Source organism: Pseudochaenichthys georgianus, chromosome 2 (assembly GCF_902827115.2).
Source record: "Pseudochaenichthys georgianus chromosome 2, fPseGeo1.2, whole genome shotgun sequence".
Classification (NCBI taxonomy): domain Eukaryota; kingdom Metazoa; phylum Chordata; class Actinopteri; order Perciformes; family Channichthyidae; genus Pseudochaenichthys; species Pseudochaenichthys georgianus.
The window spans coordinates 12,000,555-12,027,555 of NC_047504.1; the positions used below are offsets into that span (position 1 = coordinate 12,000,555).

General features: G+C 43.1%; 1 protein-coding gene across 1 annotated transcript in view; it reads left to right on the forward strand.

Annotated features, from left to right (window-relative positions):
* Positions 1-2: 2 nt before the first annotated feature.
* Positions 3-27,001, forward strand: part of LOC117456301 (DNA annealing helicase and endonuclease ZRANB3-like) — a gene marked incomplete at its 5' end in the record, with an annotated part of 30,476 nt that continues 3,477 nt past the window's right edge. The window contains 8 exons of the mRNA XM_034096136.1: positions 3-16; positions 1,519-1,690; positions 6,889-7,026; positions 10,711-10,830; positions 18,536-18,655; positions 20,449-20,628; positions 23,079-23,252; positions 25,477-25,915. Coding sequence (XP_033952027.1) covers positions 3-16; positions 1,519-1,690; positions 6,889-7,026; positions 10,711-10,830; positions 18,536-18,655; positions 20,449-20,628; positions 23,079-23,252; positions 25,477-25,915 — 1,357 coding nt within the window. The remainder of the gene's footprint in view (positions 17-1,518; positions 1,691-6,888; positions 7,027-10,710; positions 10,831-18,535; positions 18,656-20,448; positions 20,629-23,078; positions 23,253-25,476; positions 25,916-27,001) is intronic.

Sequence of the window (27,001 nt, forward strand, 5' to 3'; positions counted from 1 at the left end):
GCAACGGCCGTTACAGGTGACACACACACACACACATACGCACACAGACAGACAGACAGACAACATTGCTTAAGCTCATTAATTAAGTGTAAAATGTACAAGTAGTTGTAATGCAGGTGGAGCTGAGCAGATAACTCTCACTGAGAAAGTGTGCATATTTCCTAAAACAAATAATCCGTAAAACCTTATTTTGGTCTGTTCTTATTTATACACCCTTAATTCTTAGTTAAGTGGAATTAGCAGAGTTTCAATAGATCCCTCCCACTCTTTTGAAGTGTCCGCTGGGATACGGTGGGCTGTACCTGAGTCTGGAGCAAGGGAGCTGCCGAGTTGAGGGTTTTGTTGTCGGAGCCAGATCACAACTGAATCCAAGCGGTAAATGCCAAATGGCTGCCAGTTGCCAGCGATGATCAGTTACATGTGTGAACAAACACATCAAATGCATTGTTTTGGCCGTCCATCAAAGTGGGCAGCTCGATCGGGGATGGGCCCGCCGCCATTAATGATAACACTTTGTGTATAATTGCACTTATTGTGGCTGGGGAATGCCATTCTGAGCCACACACAAACGATTCGACGCACAGTAGGGCACAAGGCATTGTCCGAGAAGTGTCAGTGGGAAATGAGAGAAAAGCAGCCGCACAGCTTGGAAGTTGCTGGTTTAAATCCTAATGGAGAACACAATTTAAGAGGGAGTTAATCAGTTCCCCTCCCTCAGCAACTACAAGTTTAAATACCGAAGTGTGAAGAAGCTCATGTTGGCAGTGGCTTGTTAAGTCGGTGCACACTTCCAGCCAATATGGCAGAAACCCAGCCTTTGTGTGGAGGGCCAGTTCTATTCTAAAAATCAGTTTGGCAGATAAAAAGTTGCCGGGGAGTTATGGGATAAAACCTGCTGCGGTGGCCATTAGACAAAATACTTTCCCGCTCTGCTAACTGCCCTACAGCTAAAAAGCGATCCCCCGACTGCTCAGCTGCAAATGATGGGAGTCTGCTGGGCGGCTCCCAGGTGGCAATGTTTAAATGTGTTTAACTATTTATTCTGGGCATAGCCGTAAATAAGCATGTTTGCTTCTCTCTGTGTGTGTTGGGAAAATACTGAATGTCCTCCTCCAATGTCAGAGTAGCATGCTACAAAGTATCCCAACTGTAGCTTGAACATGACAGGAAGACGAGCATCAGGACTGTTTGAGGCAGATGATAGCTATGTGATGAACATGATGATTCAGCCTCTATGGAGAGAGACAAGCATGCTCCTTTCTGACGTGGAGCTAATCTGAAGTAACATTGAATACTGCTTTCTGTTCCTCCATCTTGAGACTGTGTGACTCCCTCTCTTGGATATCAGCATGTGAAGGACACTGCTCAGGAACTAGCTGATGCTCTGTATGTGACTTCCATTCTGGAGAGGATCAGAAGTACATGGATCCTGATGTTGAAGCTCAAGCCGGGGACGAGTGATATTTTTCTCTGTGTAAAAAATAAATGCATCAGCAGCTTCTCCTCGCTTTCTCTCAGGTATTTCGGGGGTCGCCGGCAGTGGGACACTCGCGGATCGTCCAACCTTTCGGAGCTTCACCAGCGCCTGAGTGAAATCATGATCCGTCGTCTAAAGGCCGAAGTCCTCACTCAGCTGCCCCCCAAAATCCGCCAGCGAATCCCCTTCGACCTGCCTAAGGACGCTGCAAAGGTCAGGCAGACATGACAGCATGTAGTCTTTAGTCAGACATTCGATTCACGCTGCTTTTAATACACTACTGATGCATGTTTCCTACTTTTCCACGGCTGCAGCTAACAGTCGCTTTACAGTCTCATCATCAATTGATAAATAATTGTGTGTGTTGAATGTCAGATAATAATAAGATGCCCGTGGTGATTTCCCAGAGCCCAAGGTGGCATTATCAAATGTCTGAGCTGAAATTAACAAAATGGGTCCCAAATAATGTCCTGTTGATTGACTACAAGATGAATTGCTTCAGCTCCTAAATTATAATTACATGCCCAGCACAAATCCAAAAGCATTATTTTAAAACATCTCGATTAATGGAGACGCCACAGATTCACGCTGTTGGGCCAAATTAAATTCTGCCATCTCCAGGTTTGTTTCTCACCACACAGGGAGTGATTGAAGATGACGTTGAGATGATTTAGTCTCCTTCTCGTCGCGTTTGAAATGTGGCTGCTTTCACGTTTAGCTAAACCCAAGGAGAAAGAAGACTACTTGCAAAAAACAAAAATAAGTGGGGACATATTTAACGAAAAATTGTAGGTCATGTTTGCGGAATAATTAATACAAATTGATATATGGGTAACCTTGGTGCTAAGCTACAGATTTCAGATACAATATCAAATTAAAGTGAAGAACATCCGAGTGTAGAAATACAATCAGAATAATGTATTATTGTGTTATATGTATATTTTAGGATTATAATTTCATTCATTTGTTAAGCACTAATATCGCAGCTAGCTCATTTTGTATGACTTCATATTAAGGGTAGCTTGTCAATTCTCCCTTAAGATTTGAGCTTAACTTAAAGAAATACATCCAAACACCGTTAATTAAATTACCTGCAGAGTAATAAGTAACTAGTTATCAAATAAATGTCATATAATGCTCCAAGAAGTGCAGACGTAAGTAGTATGAACTGGAAACACGAAAGTACAGTACCTCAAAATTAATTGTACTTGAGTAAATGTACTTTTTTACTTCCGATAACTGTCATAATGATTTGCCAATTTACTAGGTTTGAGGTTTTTTCTACGTTTTCTGATTTAATTGGCGTATTTCAGCATGGCAGCGTGTTCATTTCTGCTGTTGGGGATAATTCTCCAGCAGCTACAGGCCTCAGGGACGTGATGCCAGTTTCCATCAGGAGATCCGTCATAACAGCTGACGGTGTAACACACTGTATAATAATTTCTCGTCCGTTTCCATGACTGCCACCTCCCCCTCTGACTGCTTCCCATTTAAGCCATGGGCCACTTTGCTTTTTTGCGCACACAGCTTCATGTCAACGCATTTCCTCTTCATTTCTGTTACCGTTTTTGCTGCTTGGGTAAAAAAAAAGTTATGTATTTCACTTTGGATTTTCAACATAACCAGCATTTATGACTGTCGGTAGTTTAGTCGGATCACATCAGAGTAGTTACGGGAAAAACTCGCTGTATTTTAATTCCAAAGTTGTGGAAAATAGGCTTTTATTGTCATGTGTACATAGCTACAGTGTAGTTATGACAATGAATAGAATATAATATAATATAAATGGTGCAGAATAGTCTATATACAAGTAATTGGAATATTGATATCAGGGCCGTCCCTCCCTACAGGCCGATCATGCAGACTTCGCGGGGCCTCATCTTGCGGAGGGTTTCTCAACTGAGCCGCTCGCGAAAACAGAGGGCCTCATGTTGGCCAGGGACGGCCCTGGATATATACTGGTTCTTCCCTTAAGCTATGCAGAGATACATGCCTATGTGTGTGTGGTTTCTCTCCATCATGAAAAGGATACCAGGCTATTTGTAGAGTGAATGTTTCCTGTGTAGGTGTTTTTCATCTCGCCCCGCGAAGTTGCGGTTTCTGCCTCCCACGCCACGCTGAATGAATGTGCGCACGTGAATGCTAATGTGGCTTCGACTCGGCCTTTCGGTGCGCCGGGTCACCGGAGTCAGAGCTCCGAGTGGTTTGCTTTCCCGCTGGGAGTGAAGCAGCACAGAGAACAATGTGCTGCTCACGTTGTTATATTTGCTCTGTATCAAATCTCTTTCGGCGCTAATTACGCACGGAGCCACCTTTTCAGCGGTGACACAACAATGAGGAAGTTTGCTCGGAAAGTGATGATGCAAGGGGTTTTCAGAACCACAATCCTCTACTTTTAAAGGAAGCTTTAATTAGAGGCTAACTATAGTCAGTTTCTACATCAAACTCGCGTGTTTGAACAGTTGGAAAAGTTCATGTCATGTTTTCCTAGTTGGTTAAAACTGACCTTTTCTGGGTAAAAAATTAAAATACAAAAACGAACGACCGGCTATTGCTGTTCGGCCTCGTTTCTGTTCATGAGATGAATGCGCATGACCAGGTATTTGTCCAGTGAGAAGAATAGCCCCTCAGTTACACCCTCCCATCTAAATGCACTGGTTAAAGGGAGATGTGAAGTGGCCAGTCACCCAAATCCGCAGCCATTGTGCTTCCCACATTCACGGAAATATGAACAATATAAAACATAAAAGCTTCGGTGGACATTATTTCCCTCTAAACAAACTCCCCTTTAAAGCCCATTGTTGCTAACTGACGGTATGCAGTGTGCACCAGGACCACTCACCAGTCCAGCCTGGCTCCTGCCGTCTCATTGTACTCCCTAATGATGGCTTTTATCTTCCACTGCAGACACTTTTTATGCCGCTGCTGCCCTTTACGTGTTAGTCTAGCGAATATCATCAAGGGTGGGAGTGTTTAGCCACTCGGGGTTTCCCCCCCCCCCCCCAGAAGATTATAAAGCTTGAATGTAGCATTTTTAATTAGAAATAAACATTGAGAGACAGCCTGCGTTGTGTTTGTGCAGGTGCTGCTGAGTGAGACAACTGAGGGGAAACATAAAGGAGTCCTTCCCGCAATATGATACTATTTATTCACTCAACCATCCTTGACTTTGACAACGTTTGAATCCACAGAAATGCTAATTATCTCACTAAATAGTGTGAAGCTTTCATGTTTCACCAGAAAGCGTTCCATTGTACAAGTCGGGAGCGCACGGTGCGAAAATACCTTTGTGAAATCCTCTTTCTTTACGTGTGTGTGTGTGTGCTCGCATTAATAAGGCTTCTCTCCAATTCTCACTCTTTTCCCTCCCCCCGCTCACTCATCAGTGTGTGTATCTGTGTGTGTGTGTGTGTGTGTGTGTGCTTAATCACGCGCAGGCCACCTCTTCCTTCAGCTCGCCATATGGTTCACAGTTTTGCATCGTTTGATATGCAGCGCGCAAATAAAGTGTTCATTCCTGTTGATTTTTACACGTGTTCTGGTGTCTGGATCTAGACCGATGCAATTGGGAGTTGTGAACTAAAGGCACACAATGAAAAAGTTTTCCTTTTTAAAAAAAAAAAAAAATAAAGCTTTTGCATGACTGCAGAGAACCGCAGTGACGCATCCTAAAACCCGGATGTAAACTCCTTCCGGTTCCTTCGTCAAAAAGGCAATGTCTCCGTAGGATTTTGGAAAATAGCTGGAAGTAAGGTCTGTGGTTGAGACGCATTGAAGAGACGGATCACGTTTTGTTCAGCCGGATAATCTCCACACGTCTATCCTACTTTTATAATTTTCGAATAATAAATCTAGTCGCAAAATGCTAACGTTATGCTATAAAGCAGGGGTGTCAAACTGAAGGCCCGGGGGCCACATCCGGCCCGCGACTTCATTTTATGTGGCCCCGCAAGAGCTTGCAAAGTATGTTTATTATACGATTAAATGCCGCTTTACAGAATCAGGTTGCCCATAAACTACATGTCCCACAATGCATCTCGTTTTGTGACATGCGCACTGAAGAGACTTGCAATTATTTGCTTTCAGACGTAGTTAATTACTAAGTCATTGCCCTATCCGATAATAATCCAATTCAGAGGCAATAATGTAATATAACACATTATTTTATATATATTATATATTTATATATATGTATATTTTATATAGTTACAACCGGCCCTTTGAGTGCAACCATAATGCTGATGTGGCCCGCGATGAAATTGAGTTTGACCCCCCTGCTATAAAGGAACTACAGCAGGGTCGCTGCTTCAACGTCACGCCAACTTAAGATCCATATTCTTTCCCACACGGTGACGTCACGAGCTACCCACAATGCAACACGCGCCATATATATATATGTAAATACGCCATTTTCCTGGAGGTGCAAATATCCTGGAAGTGCAAATATAAACAGCTAGCTAACGTAGCCACGCAGAGCGCACTCGGTTTGTTTTCTGAATTAACGACCGAAGAAATCGCTGCATGTCTTCGGATGACATCTCTGGACTTGAGGGGTGTGCTCGAGGTCGGTACCAGCGTGAACTAGAGCTGTGTGGGATGTCGAAAGTGGCCTTCGTCGATTTTGGCTGCGTCTCCGTCTATCTTCTGGAAACACCAGGTGGATACCCCACGTGTCACAATAATATTATCATGCCATTGCATACATGTGGTCTTTTAGAGTTGACTAGATATTGATGAAGGCAATAGACTATGATATTCAGTACAGGAAGCTTAGCAACACCTAGCAACAAAAACGCTAACTTACTTCCGGGTTTTAGGACGCGTCACTGCGGTTCTCTATTGAATTAAACCCACGCTTTGCAAGCATCCGAAACAGTTCGCTGCTTTTCTCGTCTGCATAACGTGCAAACTGAATATTGATAACATGTTACTGAAGATTGCTATCAACCGCTAACTCTTATATGTCTGTATGATAAACACGGCGAACGGATACACAGCCTCTCTGCGTGTCTTCTTCACGAACACGAGGAAACATATGCTGCTTTTCACCGCCTCTCCCTCTGCGATCCTCTCGTTTCTCATCTCCCGCCTTAAATACTTCTCGCCAATCACCTTGAGAGCACGCCAGGCGTCTTTGATTTATTGTACCGGCCAGGCTGCTTCTCCATCTTCGACCCCGGCTTGTCACAAGGCGGCTATAATTGGGCGATGCTCATGACCCACCTAACACAGCAGCCCAGTCTGAAAGGGGGGTGGCATCCTGGGGAATTCTCCATCTCTCTTTTCTCTCTCTTTCTCTTCCAGGGAAAGTAGGACACCCAGCAGCTCCATTAATTGTTTTGCCCTTTATATCTCAAAAAACAGCCGAGAGAGAGATAAATAAAGGACACTGTCTTGTCTCTCTTTTGCAGGAGGCCTCAGCCAGCTTCGCAGAGTGGGAGCGATTGATGAAGGGACTGGGGTCGGGGGTCATCGGCACGGACAGCAACCCCTCCACACAGGTCATGAGCCTGGTCACACGGATGTACAAGCAAACTGCGGTTGCCAAGGTAATGGGAGAGCAGGTGCTTCTGGAGTCTCACTTTAACCCAGAAGTACACACACCTTTATTGGCTTCAAAGAGAGTCTATATTTCTCTGAATACTAGCGAAGATGCTCTTTATGTTAAGATGTCACATGAGAAGTGGAACCAATGGTATACAATGAGATGCACTTCCTCCTAAATATGTGCGTGCTAACGTAGACATATTACGAAATCAAAAAAGTAGTTACAGTAGTTAGGCCTGTGTAAGCATGTGTGTATTAATCCGCGACTGAAAATAGTCCCCAACAAAGCAAACATTGTTATTTCCTATTTTGTTGTGTTGTAGACTTCAGACATAATTAATAATAATTGTAATAGTCCAGTTAAAAACAACATGAATCAAAGATGGGTTGCTGTATTTTAGAGGTAAAAAAAAAGCATTCATCATCATAATTATTCTATATAATTTACACACAGCGCCTGTAAACCGAAGGAGAACGCTGGTGTTGTAAAAAAGATTCGTTGTGTGTTAAAAGTGTTTTTCCACTTCCAATAGAAAAACTTCGTCGTCCATTGTGCGTGTCGTTGTGGAGACGATGTAGTGATGTGAAGGGGGGACTGCAAATTAGTTTATTTGGGGGATGGCCCGGATGCTGTCATGTTCCACTTCCTGCCCGACATTACCTTACGGCTGCGTCGCGTCGAAAAATAGACTTCAATCCTATTTCGAGCGGAGCCCAGCGGCGAGACGCTTCTGAGCCGTAACGCGGCGCGTCTGGTGGAATAGCACCCATTGACTAGAGTGGCCGTGATCCTTGCGGACGCCGCGGCGCAGACGGACCCGGTGGTAACTAGGGGTTAGAGTAGCCGTAAAAAAACGTCAGGTGTAAGCATGTGTGTATTAATCCGCGACTGAAAATAGTCCCCAACAAAGCAAACATTCCCTCCTGTTCAATTAACGTGTGCTTAAAACTACAGATCCCTTATTTACGGGTTGTTATCCTTAGAGTATAACTATTTATTCATGCTAAAGATCTTCAGTAGGAAATCAGAAAGTATCGAAAGGCGGACGTTGTTGGTTTTAGTTGTTTAGTTTTTTTTTGTTGTGAGACAAATCAGTTTTTGTATATTTGGACTTGAGGCTCAAAGACTTGGTACGGACTTAATTGTGCTGCAAAATGAAGCCAAACATTAGGAATTACCTTAAGAAAATAGTGTGTTAAATACATGTTACAACATCAAACTGCACACAATACCAGGACAGTTTAAAAAGCATAAAAAATGGGAAAGAAAATGCACTTTTTATTCATATCTGAATGTTTCTGTAAATGGTGAGTTGACGGTACAGCGTCATGTTTACATCCGCTTGAGCCGACCGCTCGGTGAGACCTCAATTGGGGGAAGCATCGCCATGGTAACAGAGCCTAATGGTCGCCCAGTGAAAAGCACTTAGACAAAGTAGGGAGTTATAACCAAGGTATTACTTAGCTGCGTCCAGCTCGGCGTGATTTCACCTCATCTCAAAGTTACACACTAAAATAGCATTTCTGTGATGCTGTTGCCGTGGAAACTCAGTCGGTTCTCAGGTTGGAGTGACGTCTTTTGTTCTGTTTTAATGAGAGAAGGTGGTTTGATGCGAACGCAGTGTGAGGAAGGGCTGGGGGTCAGAGGTGTGGAGAATGTAACATTTACATTTCCTGTTTCTCCGTGGGAAGTCCTCATCAGCCTCCAGATTTCACTCTCATCGTGCTGCTCTGAAACCTGCCAGTTCCTCAATCTCTTATGTTTGTAGTCGAGTAAACATTTCCCCCAAATATAGTATCCCCCACCAATCATCTGCTTTGCTCATGGCGTTCCTCTCAATTAGCCCGACGCCCCGAGGAGCGAGCCCCGAGGTTAACGAAGACCGGAGATAACCGCCGAATGCAATCATCGACACGCTGCTCGCTCAGCCTGGATCTTTCCCGCGCTCGCGTTGTTTGCTGATTGGATTTCTGCTCAGTTTAGCCTAACACTGGACCTCCTTTCATTACAAAGCCCCCCCCACGACCACTCCACCCGCCTCAAAGCTGATACCCGGTCTCATTTCCTCTCCTATTGGTTTTAAGACACACTTTCTACTTCAAGCTAAAAAAAAACATTCTTTTTTTGGATCACCAGGAGGGGAGTGATAGGCGCACACATCTATGTCACTGACGAGCATCAGGGCCTCTTCCTGCTTTGCCAGTTGGACCTGCCAAACGCCTTTGGGGTATTTTTATTTACCCGCCAAGCATCTGCTCCCAATTACCTAGAGAGGACAGCTCTGATGCTGGACTTTAAAGCGAGCTAACGGGCCGCTTCAGACAGCCGAGAAGTTTGTGCACTAATTAAACTCGGCGGAAGGAAGCCAAGCCGTCCGTAATGAGGACCCCCCAGATCAGACAAGGGTCGGCTGGCCTGGCGGAAAGATTCATTATCACGCGCATCAGCTAATTATCAGCGAGGCAAAGCAGAGGTTCTCCCGCCAGAGCAGGTGTGATGGCAAAGAGGCTGTGGGATTCACACCCAGGAGATAGGCCTGTCTCCAAAAAAAACGTCCAGTAAAAACGGAGTATTTCTCACTAGTTGCTGCTATTCTTGGCTGCCTTATGGCCCGGGGCTCTGAAATGAGTACTGGGTGCTCAATGACATGCTCATGCGGACAGATACAGAAACCTGCAAGGCACGGTTAACTCAGTCACCCTTCTGCTGCTCTCTCTTTCAGACTGTCAGCTTCACACTGTCAATCAGGGTCACAGACTTCTGCAGAGACAACAAGCAAGACTGTGACGTTTTTTCCACCATTTGACTTCATTAATAAAACCATATTTAAGTGGAAAAAGAACGAATAACTCTCGAGTGAAATGCTTGAGACCTGAACTTTTAGTTATGTTGGACTGCACTCGACACTTTGACACCCCAACAAGCCTTACTTATATATTTTTAGCGGCATTTGCAAGTCCTGACAAAATCTGCTCTCGTGTGAGCTGTCCTTGAGCGGTTGTTAAAGTTTCTGATAGTTTGACATTTTGGGGGAAATAGCTCAAACGCTTTTTTCGCAGAAAGTCTGCAGAAAATGAAGCTACAGCCAGAAGCTAGTTAGCTTAGCTTAGCATAGAGGCTGGAAACAAAGGGAAACTGCTAGCCTGACAAAATCCAACGACAACAACCTATTGGACTACAATATTGGTGTCAATCCTTTTGTCTAACGAATGCCACCACGCACATCATGTTTTTGTTCATGTTAGTTCAATAAAACAATATTAAGCTTTTGAACATTTATTACAAATTGTCGCCAAAAGACCGTTGAAAAACCGGTCAGACAGATCCATAATATATCTGTTTTGAAGACATTTGAAACAAGCTCTGCTGTCATGATCTGGTTGTTGTCTTGTACCAAAAAGCTGAAAACAAAGAGCTCACACTAATCATATTTCCGAGTTGCCAGGTTATTGATTTGCTCTCACTATCTGCGAGTTGACAAATGCGCCCCGGTCGCTCTGTGTTCTCTCTCCGTCTAAAGTCTGGATCCCTGGCATTCAATAGAGAATCGATCACACGGAAAGGATGCCGCGGTGATTAATTGACTTCTTCACTGATCCAGCCGATTCCCCTGTGTGCGGTGGAGCAGTGGAGTGATGGATTCAGTGTGGCTCCCTTTCATCTGTGTCTATTTCTGTGTGTCCAGGCGGGAGCTGTGAAGGACTACATTAAGATGATGCTGGAGGCGGAGCAGCTGAAGTTCCTGGTGTTCGCCCACCACCTCACCATGCTGCAGGCGTGCACCGAGGCCGCCATCGAAGCCAAGGTAAACAGGTGTGCCGGTTGTTTTAACCCCCCGGGAACCGCATGATGTAAAACGGACTTGTTATTGTAGCATTGTAATCGTGCTAGCTATGCCACGTTTATGACACGTTGATTACAGACCAATTGTCATATTGGACCAATATCAGCAAGGGAATCATTTGAGCAATTGAAAGGTGTCAGCGTTACAACATGTACAAAACAACATAATACAACCATCCACCCTCTTATCTCCATTATTTTTTAGTAGCAATCAGTTTATTTTTCTGTTTCATTCCAGGCCGGTTACATCCGTATCGAAGCAATCAAAATCTGGTTCATGGTCAAGTAGAAGCCTCATTGAAAACCAAAAAGGAAATTCACTTCTACCTGTAATATCTTGATCTTCATATCATGTATTGTAGCATTGTAATCCTGCTAGCTATCACACGTTTAAAAATGTTGGACCAATTACTAATTTTTGCAGTACATCAGACTTTCAGGAGGACGAGCTGTGCAGGTTTAAAATAGCTAGCATGTGGAACATAAGTACAAGAAGTGGATCACTCATGGCGTGTTTCCACTGCAGGTCTCGCTCGGTTTGGTTAGGCCTTATTAGGCCCGGCTCACTTTCTGCTGCGCTTCCATTACAGTTTAGGAACTGGGGCAGTAACTATAGTAACGCAGTGTAGGCGGAGCCGTGACGTCATCTCCAATGCGAAACACAAAACCAACACAGCCGTTAGCTCTTAGCACCCAGAGCTCACAGCTCTTCATATCTGTTCAGAAACTAGACAGAAGCTAAACAAGTACAAACCACAGACTGTCTGTGTCATGGAGAATACAGCCGCTGCTATATTTATGTCTGTAGGCCGTTGTTGTGAGTGTGGACGGTCGGAGCATATACAACGTTAGCTTAGCCGATCTCCATTCAGAAAACACGCATTTTAAAAGGGTGTTTCTCTGCCGTTTGTCTGCAGACTTGTCAAAGCGTTAATTCATGGTTTTTACTAACCGGTATCAGTGTGTTGTTACTTCGGCATCATTTAGAAACGTGTATTACAATTAAATCACGGTCAAATATGTGCATCTTGTTGTAGTTGTAGCCCCTTGCCAGCGATTCTCTCACTAGTTTAGCATGCTCAGCCCGACTCAGCCCGGTTGTTCCTGGCCCGAGAACCACGATTTAGTCGCATTAATAATAATCTGTATTTGTGTCGCACCTTTCATACAACAAGTGCTTCACATGGACATTTCACAGAACATTGATATCACACAGAATACATACACTTCTCCACCCAACGAAAGGTACGCTGCAGCCCATAAAGGCCTTCGTTGTATTCATGTTAGTCACAAATTGCACATTGTTTCATATCACACTCACTGCCTTGAAAATCAATGTCCCCCACCCTCTCAGATCTATGAAGAGCCTTCACACACACATGATGCTTACAATAACACACGACCCGTGTTAGCCCCGTAACGATTTTACACACAACTCCCGTTCGGATGCATCAACAGGGACACACTTATTAATAATAGAGGTGTTTATAGAGACTGTGTGTACGGTGTGAATGTCTCAAGTTGTATCCATGTTCCTTAGGTGTGGATGAGGCACACAATTAACACGTTTCCTCCTTATACACTTAAGAAATCGACTATGCCTAAAGTCTAGAGTAGTCTAATAATATATTTACCAATTAATCACAATGTCTTTCTCTCTGTATATATATATATTTATTAATTAAAAGTAATACATGGTCTTTTTGTGCCTCGCCGCCGATCCGATCGAGTGGGCGGGGCCTATGGGGATCTTCCATTTAAAGTGATGTTTAAAACTGGGGCGCTTCCACAAAACAACCAACATAATTATTACATTCAAATAAAGTCCATTATCCAAGTTTACATTAACTTTGGAGAATAACACGGCAGATCTCTCTCTCTCTCCCCTTCTCTCTCTCTCCTGACAGCCTGTCAGCGTCCGTCTCGTGCAGCTCTGTGAAGCTGACAAGAGGCCCAAAATATAACCCGGTGTGGGCATTTATTGCAGCATGAACACAATACACACAGCCTCGATCCTGCTGCTGCTGCTGTTCACGTAGGCACCGCCTGCAGCCACCGGGATCTCACACACACTACCAGCCTCCAAGCAGACCCTACATACACACATTCATCAGCAATTCCACACAGGTGGGGGGGGGGAGACAACACAGGGCACCAGGTGCACACAATCAACAGCCACAGACATGGGGGAAGGGGAACACTTCTACATGAAACCAGGAAACAGAGACGGACAAACTAGTTACATACATTACATATATTCCCATGCCATGTTTTTAGTGCTATATTACCCGTAACGGAGGCGGAGATCTATGGGCCCAGAGATCACCTCCGTCACAAGCTCACTGATCCAGTAATGAGTGACCGGACAGTGAAGAATAAATATATTCATAACTAGTTTAGCTAGTTCCAGAGGTAGATAAAATGGCTACGTGTGTTAGGTCTAACTTGAAGTGTGTGTCACCACCGGTCAGTCACCGCGGGATCCGGAAGAGCCTTCTCACGGAAACTCTGTTGTGTATCATTATATATTTATTTACTATTTAGAGCAATACAAAGTAACTATTCTGAACAGCATTGCAGAAATATAATGAATTATGAAGCTTTTTTTGCCGCGCACAGAGAAAAGTGTCGTGTATTTTACGTCGGCTCAGTTACAGTAGTCAAATAATCTATTTACTAAGGAATCACAATCTCTTTCTGTCTCTCTATATATATATATTTAGTAGGGGTGTAACGGTTCACAAACATTTCGGTTCGGTACGTACCTCGGTTTTTAGGTCACGGTTCGGTTCGGTACGTTTTCGGTACAGCAGAAAAAATTATCACAAAACATAACATATTTTTTTTTAATTATTATTAAACTGTGAATAATGTATTCACTCAAATAAATACAAAATATGATAAAATAAACATTAAGGTGCAGCTTTTCGATGAACTGAAATAATCTGTATCTGAACTGTACTGTACTAGCACCTAAGCAGCCAGCTTGACATTAGGACTTGCTTGTCATTGTATCTTCATGTTGTTCTAAAGAAAGATGAACTTGTCCACATTGCTGCTGAAAGGGCAGATCAGCTGGCACTAGCAATGTCTCCTGCCGTGGAGAACACCCTGTCGCTAGGGACAGAGGTAGCAGATACAGCCAGGTAGCGCTTTGCTACCATGGCAACATAAGGATATTTTCCGTTTGTAATAGCTTTGGCTCGGTCTGAAGTTTTTGCGAGCGGTGGAGGCTAAATGCTAGCGGGAGTTGGGTTTGCACTTCAGTCTTTTGGTACCGGTGATATTCAATCAAAGAATTTAGTAGTAGAATTTAGTAATTACAAGTATTCAAATCTCTTTACGTGATGTACTCTATTCGAAAGGTATTTTTAGGTATTTCACACTATAGTTACAACATCTCCGTGCATTTTATGTGCAAGAAAAGCCTAAAAAAACATGCAGTTGTCAGTCACCACCTAACCGTTCACATTCTTCCTCCTTTTATCCATAATTTCCGGTCCCTGAGATGTTGGAACACTGTGTTCTTAAAAACCGTCACCCTGCTTTCCCACAGTCTCAACAAAGTGTTACTCAAATATATCGTATTCAACCCGTTGGAAACGAGAGGTGGCCCTGTTTCTATATTGCTGATATTCCACTGTGGCACAAATGTTAATTTCTGTCATTTCCCGTTTCGACTTTCAAGTTTTTTCGCTGCAGACCTGAATCGCCCATTAACGGTAAACTGGAAGCTCTAAATGTGCAGTATTTATTCATATTTCCCTCCTGCTTCCAGAGGTAATTGGCCCCATACTCTTTCATCCACAGTCCCGCTGTGTTTATAAGTCAAATCCTCACCATATCTGTGATTAGCAAAGACAGAGTGCTACTGAGCGCTGAGCTTACTTTAGATGTGAGCAGTGATGAAATATGTGTTTCTTCCACTTATATGCTAAATCAACGGTGTACACTTTTATAATGAAGCAACTCTTAACACTAGAACCGCCAACGGGTACCCGCAGCTGTTTTTTGATTGTATGTCACTTTTTTTTCCCATAACATATTAAAGTCTCCCAGTCCGTTTATACCCATATCCGCCAGCGGGTAATATTTACCTCATAGACAATGCAGCGTAAACATGACGAGTTGCTATAGCAACGAACGAGAGAGAGAGAGAGAGAGAGAGAGAGAGAGAGAGAGAAGAGACGAGAAGAGAGAAGAGCGAATAAGAAGAGCTAGGAGCGAGAGCGAGATATAGCGAGAGAGAGAGGCCAGGCGGGCTAGGAGAAGCGTTCTTCTCTCTATAGATCGACGCTCTCTCCTACACGATCTTGAGACTGAGCTCACGTCGAGGACGTAATGCATGTCCTCAAGGTTACGTGCCAGTTGAATAAAGATGGACAGTTGAATAAAGATGGACACTCGGAATGAGAGAAGTCGTCTAATATCTAGTCAGAATGTGTACCTGATATAAGACCTGATAACTTCAGAAGTAACTCTGCAGGGAGATATAGGGTCTTTTGGTGGGGTAGGTCTTTCACTTCAGAAACACTTGGAATGCTCTGAACATCCCGATAGCAATGAATACATGAAGTGCTTTGACAACAAATCCATAAAGAAATATCATCTGTGGAAGCCGTGGCGCTGTAAAAAGCACGACCAATCATCTGAGCCGGCCCGGCTAAAGTAACTGGATGGCCTACCTGCCTGTCAGCCTTCCATCGGGGCACAAACTGATCTCGTGCCCTCATTGGTCATGTGCGCGTTCGTGTGTGTTGGAGGCGGGGCTCTGTGAGGAAGTCTGAAGGAAGAGGCAGATTTGTTCCGGTTGTCCACTTTCAAATTCTAGCGCATTCGAGCTGGTTTCTCCACCCCACCTTTAAGTCAACTAAATCTTATTTTGATTCGTATCTCTTACAAGATCGCATTTGTCTAAATATCCCGTCTTATGTCAAGAACTCTTACCAAGCAAACCTTCACTTGTTTAGTGGCAGATTTGTGTACTTATTTCAGCTTGTTTTCATTATTGTTTAACTTGTTTTTAGAGCAGCATTTTTTCCAGCGCCCTTTTATGCTTTTCGGGGTTCCCCTTTCCTTTAGGTTTCTGTGCATGTTAACGGTCTGCACATGCTAAAATCTCACGGTGGAATGAGAGCGAGCAGCCCCTTTAATCATCATCTTAAAAGTGTCGAAATCCTGAAGGAAAAAGTCAACTTCCTCGAAGAAAGTAAACTTTACTTTCACAACCAATCCCCCAAGACGTGTTTCACAAGGCATCACAAGCACACGCTTTCTCTGAGCTTGACGCCAGCAACCTGTGAAACAGTCAGAGTGTGTGTGTGTGTGTGTGTGTGTGTGTGTGTGTGTGTGTGTGTGTGTGTGTGTGTGTGTGTGTGTGTGTGTGTGTGTGTGTGGTGTGTGTGTGTGTGTGTGTGTGTGTGTGTGTGTGTGTGTGTGTGTGTGTGTGTGTGTGTGTGTGTGGGGCGCAGGGGTCGCGGAGGTGTCGTCGAATGTAATGCAGCGGTACGACGTGTGATAGCACATTCCTCCGGAGCGTTCGCACTCACCAATTAACAGAGATGGGTTCAAAAAAGAACCGACGAGACAACGCGAGACAACATGATGTTATCACTGCTTTTCGGCTCCATTTCTCACCTGCTGTCGGAGACGGTTTGTTTGATGCAGTTGTGAATGTTTTAAACTATACCACAGTGTCAGTGCCCTGTCTGTACGGTCCTGCTCTCTCACTAAGCCCGTTTATTTGACCTTTTATCCGCAAAGTTCTGCTTCATATTCACGCCGTTATTCGACCGCCTCCTGCTGCCGTCCGCTGAGCTGCTCGGCAGGAGTGATGAGCCGAAATCAAGAGTGCATTAGCGGCTCGGCGAGTGTCAAGTTCCTGTTCGGGTTTGATGAACACACAGCCGCTGCTCCCTTTGTTAGGTGCTACGACATATTAGATCAGCTCGTCCGATCGTGTTTTCATTCACACGTCTGTCATTGAGATATCTCCGGGGCAGGGGACGGGTTAATGCAACGCTCGCAGCGCACATCTACTTTTCAGACGCTGGCAGTGCTGTCGTTCTGTGTTAATGTAACTAAACACAATGTACAAACAACCACACTGGCATGATCTCTTCCACTTATTGAAGGGGCAGCTTCTCTGCTGGGATACATAACAGACGAGGCTCGGTTAGTGTGGGCTTAAAAAAGGTATTATGTTGAAATCAGAATCCCTTTATTAGTCCCTCAGAGGGAGGTGTGCAGCGGGAAAGAGCCACGCACAGCTTAGTGTTGCATATCTTACACGCGTTAAAACAAAAAGTACTAAGTTATAATATACCGTACTTTCCGGACTATAAAGCGCACCTGCATATAAGCCGCAGCAGCTAAACTGTCCGTCTGTCTTGCTCTCGTTCTGTCTCTCGGTTCCACTTTCACTTTGGCGCGCGACCTGTCTCACTCTTTTCCGGCCTCCAGCTTTTCCGAGAAGGGTCTAGCTGCGGCCGCGGACAGTGGAGGTTGAACCAAGCCCCCAGGAGTGCGCCGGAGTCTTGTGGCCAAACGGCGGTACTACACTTCCTTTGTGGTCTAACTCGTTGGATAATCTTTTTTAAACTAAATAAACTACCCAATATGAACGTTCCCGGGTAGCAGTTCTCTTCCCTCCCTTCAATCTAACCCTTCCCTTCCCCCCATCCTAACCCTAACCACTCCCTACCTTTGTACCTAATCCTAATTTTCCTTCCTCCCTCCTAAACCCCAAAACCTCTCCTACTGTAAGAAATTAAAATCAATGTTTATACTACATGGGCTGTATGATGTAAATCTCGTCAATTCGCTTTTAACGGTGGTGCCTCTCAGCCACCGTAGTGTCGTGTCAGGTGGGCGTGTCGTGTACCGCCGTGTACTGGCCGCGGCCGCAGCTAGACCATATTGGCTGGAGCCCGCCGCTTAGAGGTGGCGGCGCGGACCGGTCCTAGAGCCCATAGCGTTAAAGGTGGTTAATTGTACCTGTAAATCCATAGATTTAGGAGGTCCCCTAGTGGCCGTTAGCTGTACAAAAAAAATGGGGGAAAAAGTCGCGGCTTATAGTCCGAAAAGTACGGTAATAAACAATATGCTAAAAAAAGATAAAAAGTTACATAATTTTCAAAAACAAATCTACAAATCAAATCCTGTAGCAGTTCTTAGGATTTAGCAGCCCGGTATTACAGTTATTAAAGATGGCGTATGTATATAAAGTATATATTGCACATAGTTTGACGGTATTTAACAGCAGCACGTTACACAATTTACAAAATACGAGATACATACCTTGTAACAGTACCAAGGGTTTAGCAGCCAGTTTGAATTACAGTTATTAACGGCATATATATATTGCACATATAGCACATATTGCACACAGTCGGTTTGTATTTAGCAGCCAGGGGTGTTATCGTCTGTGTTGTGGTGTGTGTAGGAGGGTCTACTCGGGGCAGAGCTGGTTGTAAAGTCGAAGTGGGAATATGTAAGTTTTGAAAGGGTTACAAAATGTATAAAACAACATCATACAACCATCCACCCTCTTGTCCTGAAACTCATCTTGAAACAAGTCAGTAACAATTAACAGGAAGACCGCTAAAAGAGTTTTCAGGCGCTGACCGTACACGTTCATAAATGTTATTTTTTTTGTTTCCTGTCAGGCTGGTTACATCCGTATCGACGGCAGCGTCCCGTCGTCAGAGCGAATGCAGCTCGTCAACAAGTTCCAGAGCGACCCGGAGACACGAGTCGCCATCCTCAGCATCCAGGCAGCCGGCCAGGTACACACACACACACACACACACACACACACACACACACACACACACACACACACACACACACACACACACACTATACTTAAGTAGAAGTACAGATACTCGTGTTTAAGTAAAGAGGCTTTGAAGTGTACTTCAGTAAAAAGTACCCATAGCTAGCAGCTGCTTTAAAGAGTACCTGACCTCCCTTTATATCAATAGAACCATAATGTCATTGTTAGCGAATGAATGTTTCCGTGCTGAACAACGGCAACATGACAACGTTTCCATCGGTCCCTCTCCTCACCACCTTGAATGAACCACTCAAGCCCACGTATTTGAATCACAGAATATCTGCAGCTAATTGCCGCACGAGAGCGTCAAGCACCTACTTCCTGTGATTGGAATGCGTCACATTCAGTAACCCAGATTAATTATTGTCAAGTTTATCATTAAGAGTAAAGCGTTTATTTCTTAATTCAATTATCATTCATTAAAGCAACAACAGTCATCATCGTTACTAATGTGCACCGAAAAGCCTATTTATTGTGACATGCCGGCGGAGCGGCACGAGTTCGTTTCTCGTTCACGGACCTGAGGTTACGTTCAATTAAAAAGCATCGTCTCTTTAGAAATGTTTTATCGTGAAATGTAATCATCTCAGAGTGTCCCTGAACCAAGTGTGGGTTTTACTTCTTGAATAGCAGATCGTTTATTTTATGGTATAACGGCTCCAAATAGATATATCAGTGTGATACATCTGTATATTTGTATTATTGGTACACAAAAAAAGTGTTATTTTGTTCTACAATGCATAGAGATAGGAATAGACGATAACCAGAACACAGCCAAGTCAAGGGGCGTGTGTGTGTGTGTGTGTGTGTGTGTGTGTGTGTGTGTGTGTGTGTGTGTGTGTGTGTGTGTGTGTGTGTGTGTGTGTGTGTGTGTGTGTGTGTGTGTGTGTGTGTGTGTGTGGTGTGTGTGTGTGTGTGTGTGTGTGTGTGTGTGTGTACGAAGTGTGTGTGTGTGTATGTGTATACGGTGTGTGTGTGTGTGTGTGTGTGTGCGAAGTGTGTGTGTGTGTGTGTGTGTGTGTGTGTGTGTGTGTGTGTGTGTACGAAGTGTGTGTGTGTGTGTGTGTGTGTGTACGAAGTGTGTGTGTGTGTGTATGTGTATACGGTGTGTGTGTGTGTGTGTGTGTGTGTATACGAAGTGTGTGTGTGTGTGTGTGTGTGTGTGTGTGTGTGTGTGTGTGTGTGTGTGTGTGTGTGCGTGTGTGTGTGTGTGTGTGTGTGTGTGTGTGTGTGTGTGTACGAAGTGTGTGTGTGTGTGTGTGTGTGTGTGTGTGTGTGTGTGTGTGTACGAAGTGTGTGTGTGTGTGTGTGTGTGTGTGTGTGTGTGTGTGTGTGTGGCCTAGCATTACTATACTTATGGGGACCTAAATCTGTTTACACAGTCACGTGTGGGGACTCGCCTCCCTTATGGGGACAACATTAATTTTAGGGTGAAGACTTGGTTATGGTTAGGATAAGTCTCCAGGAAATGCATGTAAGTCAATGTAATGTCCCCTGAAGTGATGTGTGTGTGTGTGTGTGTGTGTGTGTGTGTGTGTGTGTGTGTGTGTGTGTGTGTGTGTGTGTGTGTGTGTGTGTGTGTGTGTGTGTGTGTGTGTGTGTGTGTGTGTGTGTGTGTGTGTGTGTGTGTGTGTGTGTGTGTGTGTGTGTGTGTGTGTGTGTGTGTGTGTGTGTGTGTGTGTGTGTGTGTGTGTGTGTGTGTGTGTGTGTGTGTGTGTGTGTGTGTGTGTCGTCCCTCTCCAGGGTTTGACCTTGACCGCTGCCAGTCACGTGGTTTTTGCCGAGCTCTACTGGAACCCCGGACACATAAAGCAGGCGGAGGATCGAGCGCATCGCATCGGGCAGACGGCCTCCGTTAACGTGCACTACCTCATCGCCAAGGGCACCTTCGACACCGCCATGTGGGCCATGCTCAACAGAAAGGTGCCGTGTGCAAAAGGGTGGAGCGGACTCTCCAAAAAACACATTTTCTGATCAAAAATGTTTTTATTGCGTTTCGACAATGCACAAGTAATACTCAGTGTCATTGAGAAGTGGAAACAACATACAAATTAGACAATGGTCTGATTGTATGTACAAAGAGAGCAAATAATTACAAAACACAAACAAACAATAACAACGGCTAAAGTAATCCCCTGCCAGTGAGCCTCACGATTTCTCATACACACGATTATTTACCAGGAACATTATTAAATTAATATTTATTCACGTAATACATATTCATATACATACATGCAGCACATACCTATACTCATGCACATCTACACACACACATGCTGCAGATAAGCTAAGTGTGGAATGCATTTTGTTTTAAAACACACCATTTATCTAAGATAAGATAAGATAAGATGAACCTTTATTAATCCCCGAGGGGAAATTCAGTTGTACAAAGCAGCAACAGGGTAAGCGTGAAAAAAAACAGTACAGCAAAGATTCCCACAGATCAATAAAATCTAAAATAAATAATAAATAACATAAAATCAAGGAAATAATGATAATAATAATAAAAGACTATGAAAATAGGAGATGAATAAAAATAAGAGTAAAATAACTGTCAGCATATTTACATATTTGGTCATCATCTAAGTTATAAAGTGCGGAATAAGTTAAAGTGACAAGTTAACATGGGTTGTGGAAACAGTGTATATTTACGACCAGTGATTTAATTAGATTTATTTTTCATATTTAACCCCTTGTGTTCAAATATACGCTTTTTTTGTTTAACCTTGTGTTTTTTTTCTTTTTTTCCGTGTTGTTTTCGCTTCACACTGACTCGGTAACAGTTGGAAAGTGTCAGTTTGTTTCTATGGTAACGTGGAATGCTCAGATTCAAACGAGCCAGTATTTCCATGACGAAAAGTATATAATTAACTCTGATATTGCACAAATCTGACAAACTTACATTATATCTACTAATAATAATAATAATAATATATAATATTTAAAAAAATAAACCTATTAAACTAACTATACTCCCCAACTAGTTCAATATGACAAAGTACATTCACATTTTTTTGAGCCACATGAGCCTTAATTGGAGAATGACTGTGTTGTATTTGTTTCTTTCAGTCTTTATTTCGAACAGATTAAAAAATAACAAATAACAAATGTGAAAAACAGAATACCGTATTGTTATAATTCAGTATTTATCCACATTCATGGTAATAATTTGTATATTCAATAAAAAAAAAAAAAAAAGTCTTCATATTAATAATAATAATAAATCAGATGTGTCCGAAAGGGAGCAGGAGGAAGCAAATGCTTATTAATTCCCACCCCTTACTTGATCAATGATTGTCCTTTAAATCATTATGCAAGTTATTCCTACATACATTTACATGTATACACACATATACAATAATTTCTCATCTTCAATCACCTTTCTTCATTCTCATAGTTTTCCAAAAAAGTATTTCTGTACATCCTTTTAAACTGAAGTATGCTTTGTTTTAACGCCTGCTCCAAACCATTCCATAAAGCCACCCCACAGATTGTTAAACTCATACTTCTCAGACTTGTTCTGACCTTGAGTTTAAAATGTAGATTTCCTCTCAAATTAAGATTCCCTCTCTGTCTACGAACAATGTTTTTAATGTCCTAGGAAGTAGATGATGTCTGGCTCTGTACATGATTTGTGCCGTTTTAAATTTAACCAGATCAATGAACTTCAATATGTGTGACTTCAAAAATAATACATTAGTGTGTTCAAGATATTCAACATTATTGATAACTCTTAGAGCCCTTTTTTGTAATGTGCATAACGGCTGTAGGTTGGTTTTGTACGTGTTTCCCCAAATCTCTATTTGTTTTTTATGTTATTTTATAATACTCTTAAACTGAAAAAAGCTATTCTGCATACTGATTACTTTTACTTTTGACACTAGAAGTACATTCTGCTGATACTTAAATAAATTGTAATGGAGTATTTTAAGACTATTTCTACTTTTACTTAAGGACTTTTTTCACCCTGCCAAGCCTTTTGATTCATCAGCACACACTCCACCACTGTCACATTTCATTTGAATGATACATCACTGGAGTCTCACCAAACATTTAAGAATAATTATAACTAATTATCGCTTTAATTGAGTGTGATCTCGCTGATGTATTCTGGCGTTGATCAGCTAATGCATTGACAGTGATGAAGAAAACATATGCAGCTGCTTCTTGAATAACACTTTGACTTATTATCCGTGTGTATTTTGTTAAATATTGAGCTTTATGTTCGGCATGCATCGAAAACAGACTTAAAAAGGACATTTCCTGCAATATCTTCCATGTGTGTATGCAGCTGCTCGCTACAGATCACGCTATGTGTAACATAAATGGAAATATGATGGAAGTGAGCATTACATATTCTGCGTGTGCTTCAGGAAACGGTGACCGGCAGCACCTTGAATGGCAGGAAGGAATATCTGAAGGCCGACGAGGGCGACAAGGACAAATGGGAGTTTCTAAACTTCTCCGATGCGTGGGAGCCGAGTGAAATGCTTCTGCCGCCGGAGAGAAACAGCGGAGACTACAAAGAAGACGTCTTCTTCACTCATGTGAGTTCATCTGTAGTAAAAGACTGCTTTATTTGACCTTTTTCCAAAGCTGAGATCATCCGAAAAGGAACATATTAACTGCTGCTTTTTCACCCACAGTCGTTCTGTAAATACAATATTTCTTGCATATTTTCATACATTCCCGCAAAAGAATTCCCAAATTGGGATCAATGAAGTACCATCTTATCTTATACATGACATCTCGGAGTCTGTATAAGATTAAGAAATACTTTATTGATCCCAAATTGGGAAATGTTTTGGAGACAGCAGCACGTGAACACAAGGCGTTGCGCATAGTTTGAGTAAAAAAAGCCAATCAAAACAATGGATTGCGTCTCGTTGGGGATGCCTTCAATGACCTTAAAAGTGAATACATTTATAGACCAAATATTAAAGAGACTTACATTTTATTATATTAATATCTGGGACACTTTATTACAGAACAACTGACGATGATGAAGATATTTATAGGCAATGCCGCATGATGTGTGCACAAGCATTCTCCTACGTAGGTTTGGTGCGTGTACAGATGGAGTGAAGACGTCTCCGTTCAGAGCGTGTTGCACACCGCTCTAAACGGCACATCTGTGGTCAAACAGAAAAGCAAGTTTACGGAAACTTCAAGTAGCTCATAAGGATGCCATGAGAACCAATCACAGCTGTGGAGACATTGGTGTAGTTGTCTCTTTGTAGGACACTGATTTAAATTATTCTTAAACGATGAATTCTTGTTATGCTGTGTGTGTAATCTATTAAATGTAATGCCTTGTCTTTTATCTGGAGTCTAATAAAGTTTTCATTCATTCATTCGTTGGCTGCGAAGTGGACTCCTCACTGAGATTGGTTTTAAAAGCATTTCAAGGTTTTTTTTTAATGGATGCCGTTTGCAGTAATCCATAAAAAGGGTTGATTTACTTTAAAATAATAAAACAAATCTGACCCGCTCCATCGAAATCAGTCGAACGGCTCGTTTCAAAATAAACGTGGATTTGCGTAAAAAACTAGTTTTCCGGGGTTTGATTTGAAACGAATTGGCTTTCAGAATACGAAACTTGTATTTCCTAAATCGCACGATAAATACATGAAGTAAAGGGAAGATGGCCCCTCTCACTCGCACCCTGCTGTTCCACACGCCGCCCCCCCTCCCTCCGGCTGACATTATGAATGTAAGGCGTATAGTCATCATAGATATCACGGCAGGGTCCGTTACAGTTTGCTTTCATCTGATTTCAAATAAACAAAGTCTTGGCTTTCAGAATATTAAACTTGTTTCGGCAAATTCAGAAGATAAATACAGCTTTGAAGCTTCGGCTTAATTACAAGCGGAGAACGGAGTAACGTCACAGCAGGCAGAACAACAGCCGATGTTTCTCGTGAGGGTTTTCCCGGGAGACAAACACAATACACACAAATGTAAAATTACACAGACACACACACACACACACTCGCGAGCTTCCCCCAGACCAGTAATCCAAACGAAAATATCTTCCCTCCGTAGTATTTTGATAATTTGCTAATAACCAATCAGATCGATGGATTCCAGAGAAGAGGAAACTTTAAAGGCCTTTTTCTCAAAGTGGTGACAGTCGTTATATAATGTGACATATTTCACTTAATATTTGGAGTACAACAACAATCCTGATATCATTAGAAAGCTAGGACTCGCCTCTTTCCAGCAGTGTATACAACTCAATGTGTCTTCGGGTCAATGCGACTGGTTTCGATGGAGCAGGTCACAAATGTCCACGGTTCCTTCAGCGGTTTTTTTTATAAGCTCGAGTTCATTTCCTGACACACTTCATTAATCGTCAAATTAAAATGTGTAACTATGAACTATCACGCTTTATTTGTGTGGCACCTTTCATACAGGTTAGTGCAGAATTAAGTGGCAAGACAATTTGACGATTTGAGATAATTTTTTCAACAGAAAAAGCTTTTTATGAAGTAAAAGGCTTTTCTGTGCCTGAGATTTGCGCCTTGGTAAAAAATGTAATTTATTATTATTATTAAATCACAAATAACCTGACCTACTCTTGTATTACAGACACTTGCAATGCAACAAGGAGAAACATGCACCTATAGTGTGTTATTTAGACAAGGCAGAAGAACACTTAACATCACGGAGACATGCAGCTTCAACTTCGCTATAGCTGCGAATAATATGACGTATGTTCTTTAATCCTATCTTTTAATTGAAGAAACCTGTTCTCTCTGCTTCCCTCAGTTTGAGAAGGAGAAGCAGCACGACATTCGTTCCTTCTTCTCGCCGGGCGGCAGCAAGGAGAAGAAGAGGAAGAGGACAGGAGACGAGGAAACATCTCCTTCAGAGACGACCGGCAGGGGAACAAGCTCCGAAGAAAGAGAGGAGATTAAAGAAACCGAAAGCATCCCCGACGAGGACTTCTCCCCCCAGGTGAAGCGGCTGCGGACCCCACAGCCGAGCCCCAGTCTCAGGCCTCAACGTGGGGGTAAAAGAAGGTCTTCAGCCGGGGGGAAATTACCCAGCAGCCCCAGCTTCTTCTCCTCCATGAACCCACGGAAGCTTCTGGAGACCGGACCGACGTCTGAGTGGAGCTGTGTGTCCTGCACATACTCCAATAGTGGCTTGATGCCGTACTGCGAGATGTGCAACGTCAAACGCCCGTCCTCTACCGCTCCGTCAGGTACGGTTAGCATTTAATCACAAATAACCTCTTTATGTAAAATATCTAAAGGTGATTTTCGTATCAATCGTACTCTTAGAAGAACACTTAACATAACGGAGACTTGCAGCTTCAACTTCGCTATAGCTGCGAATAATATGAAATATGTTCTTCCCATGGGAGCGTACACTTCTTCTATGCATTAACAGTCATGTGTTACGGCAAGTTACAAGCGACTCTATTGAGCTGGGTGTTTCTCAATGTCGAGGAAGGATGCTCCAGAGCCACTATTTCAAGCATCGAGTGCCGCCGAAGGACTGTTCCAATGTCCAGCATACTTGGAAGTCTACCGAGCCCGACGTGCTTCGTTTAGAGACATTTCGAGGCTGCACATGTGTAGACTCCGCGGTCTTAAAATCCCCACAATGCTTTGCGCACGGACCGATTTCTCCAAATCTGTGGCGGAAAATGTAAGGCGAGGCCTCTCGTGTGACGCACACTTGCTCGCCTGTTCCACTCTTCGTTTTCCGAATGCCAGGAAGGATTCTTGCCTCGCTTCTGAAGCAAGTGACTCGGAAGACATGTGCTACCAAGCAAGCGTACTCGACATTGAGAAACACCCAGAATCTATAAACCCTTTTTTCGTTTTTTCTGCAGCATATTTTGTACTTTACTCCTCGAAGGTAACCAGACCCGGTGTGTGTGTGTCTTTTATTTATTCACAAACTTCACTTCGCTGCAAACTGGATTCCATTAAGGGAAGAAGGAAAATAAAGCCATCATCTCTCGCTTGGAATGAAGCGCTTGAAGCTGAAATCCATTCATTTCTTTATTTTCCTCCCTGTCAATATCAATCGCCGCAGTCTGTGTTGACATAATACTTTTCAACAGCATTACAGATTTCTCCAGATGGAGACGCGCGATAGAGAACGACGGAGGCAGAAATAGCTCCTTGCGCAGAATTCTCTCTCTCGCTCTCTTCGCAGATGACAAGGACTCTGTATAATTCTCACCTGTCAAACTGAGAGAGAGAAAACAGGCGCTTACTTTAGCTGCAAGCGTCTCGCACAAAGTTGGAAAAAAGTTCTCTCTCCGACAGCCTGTGTG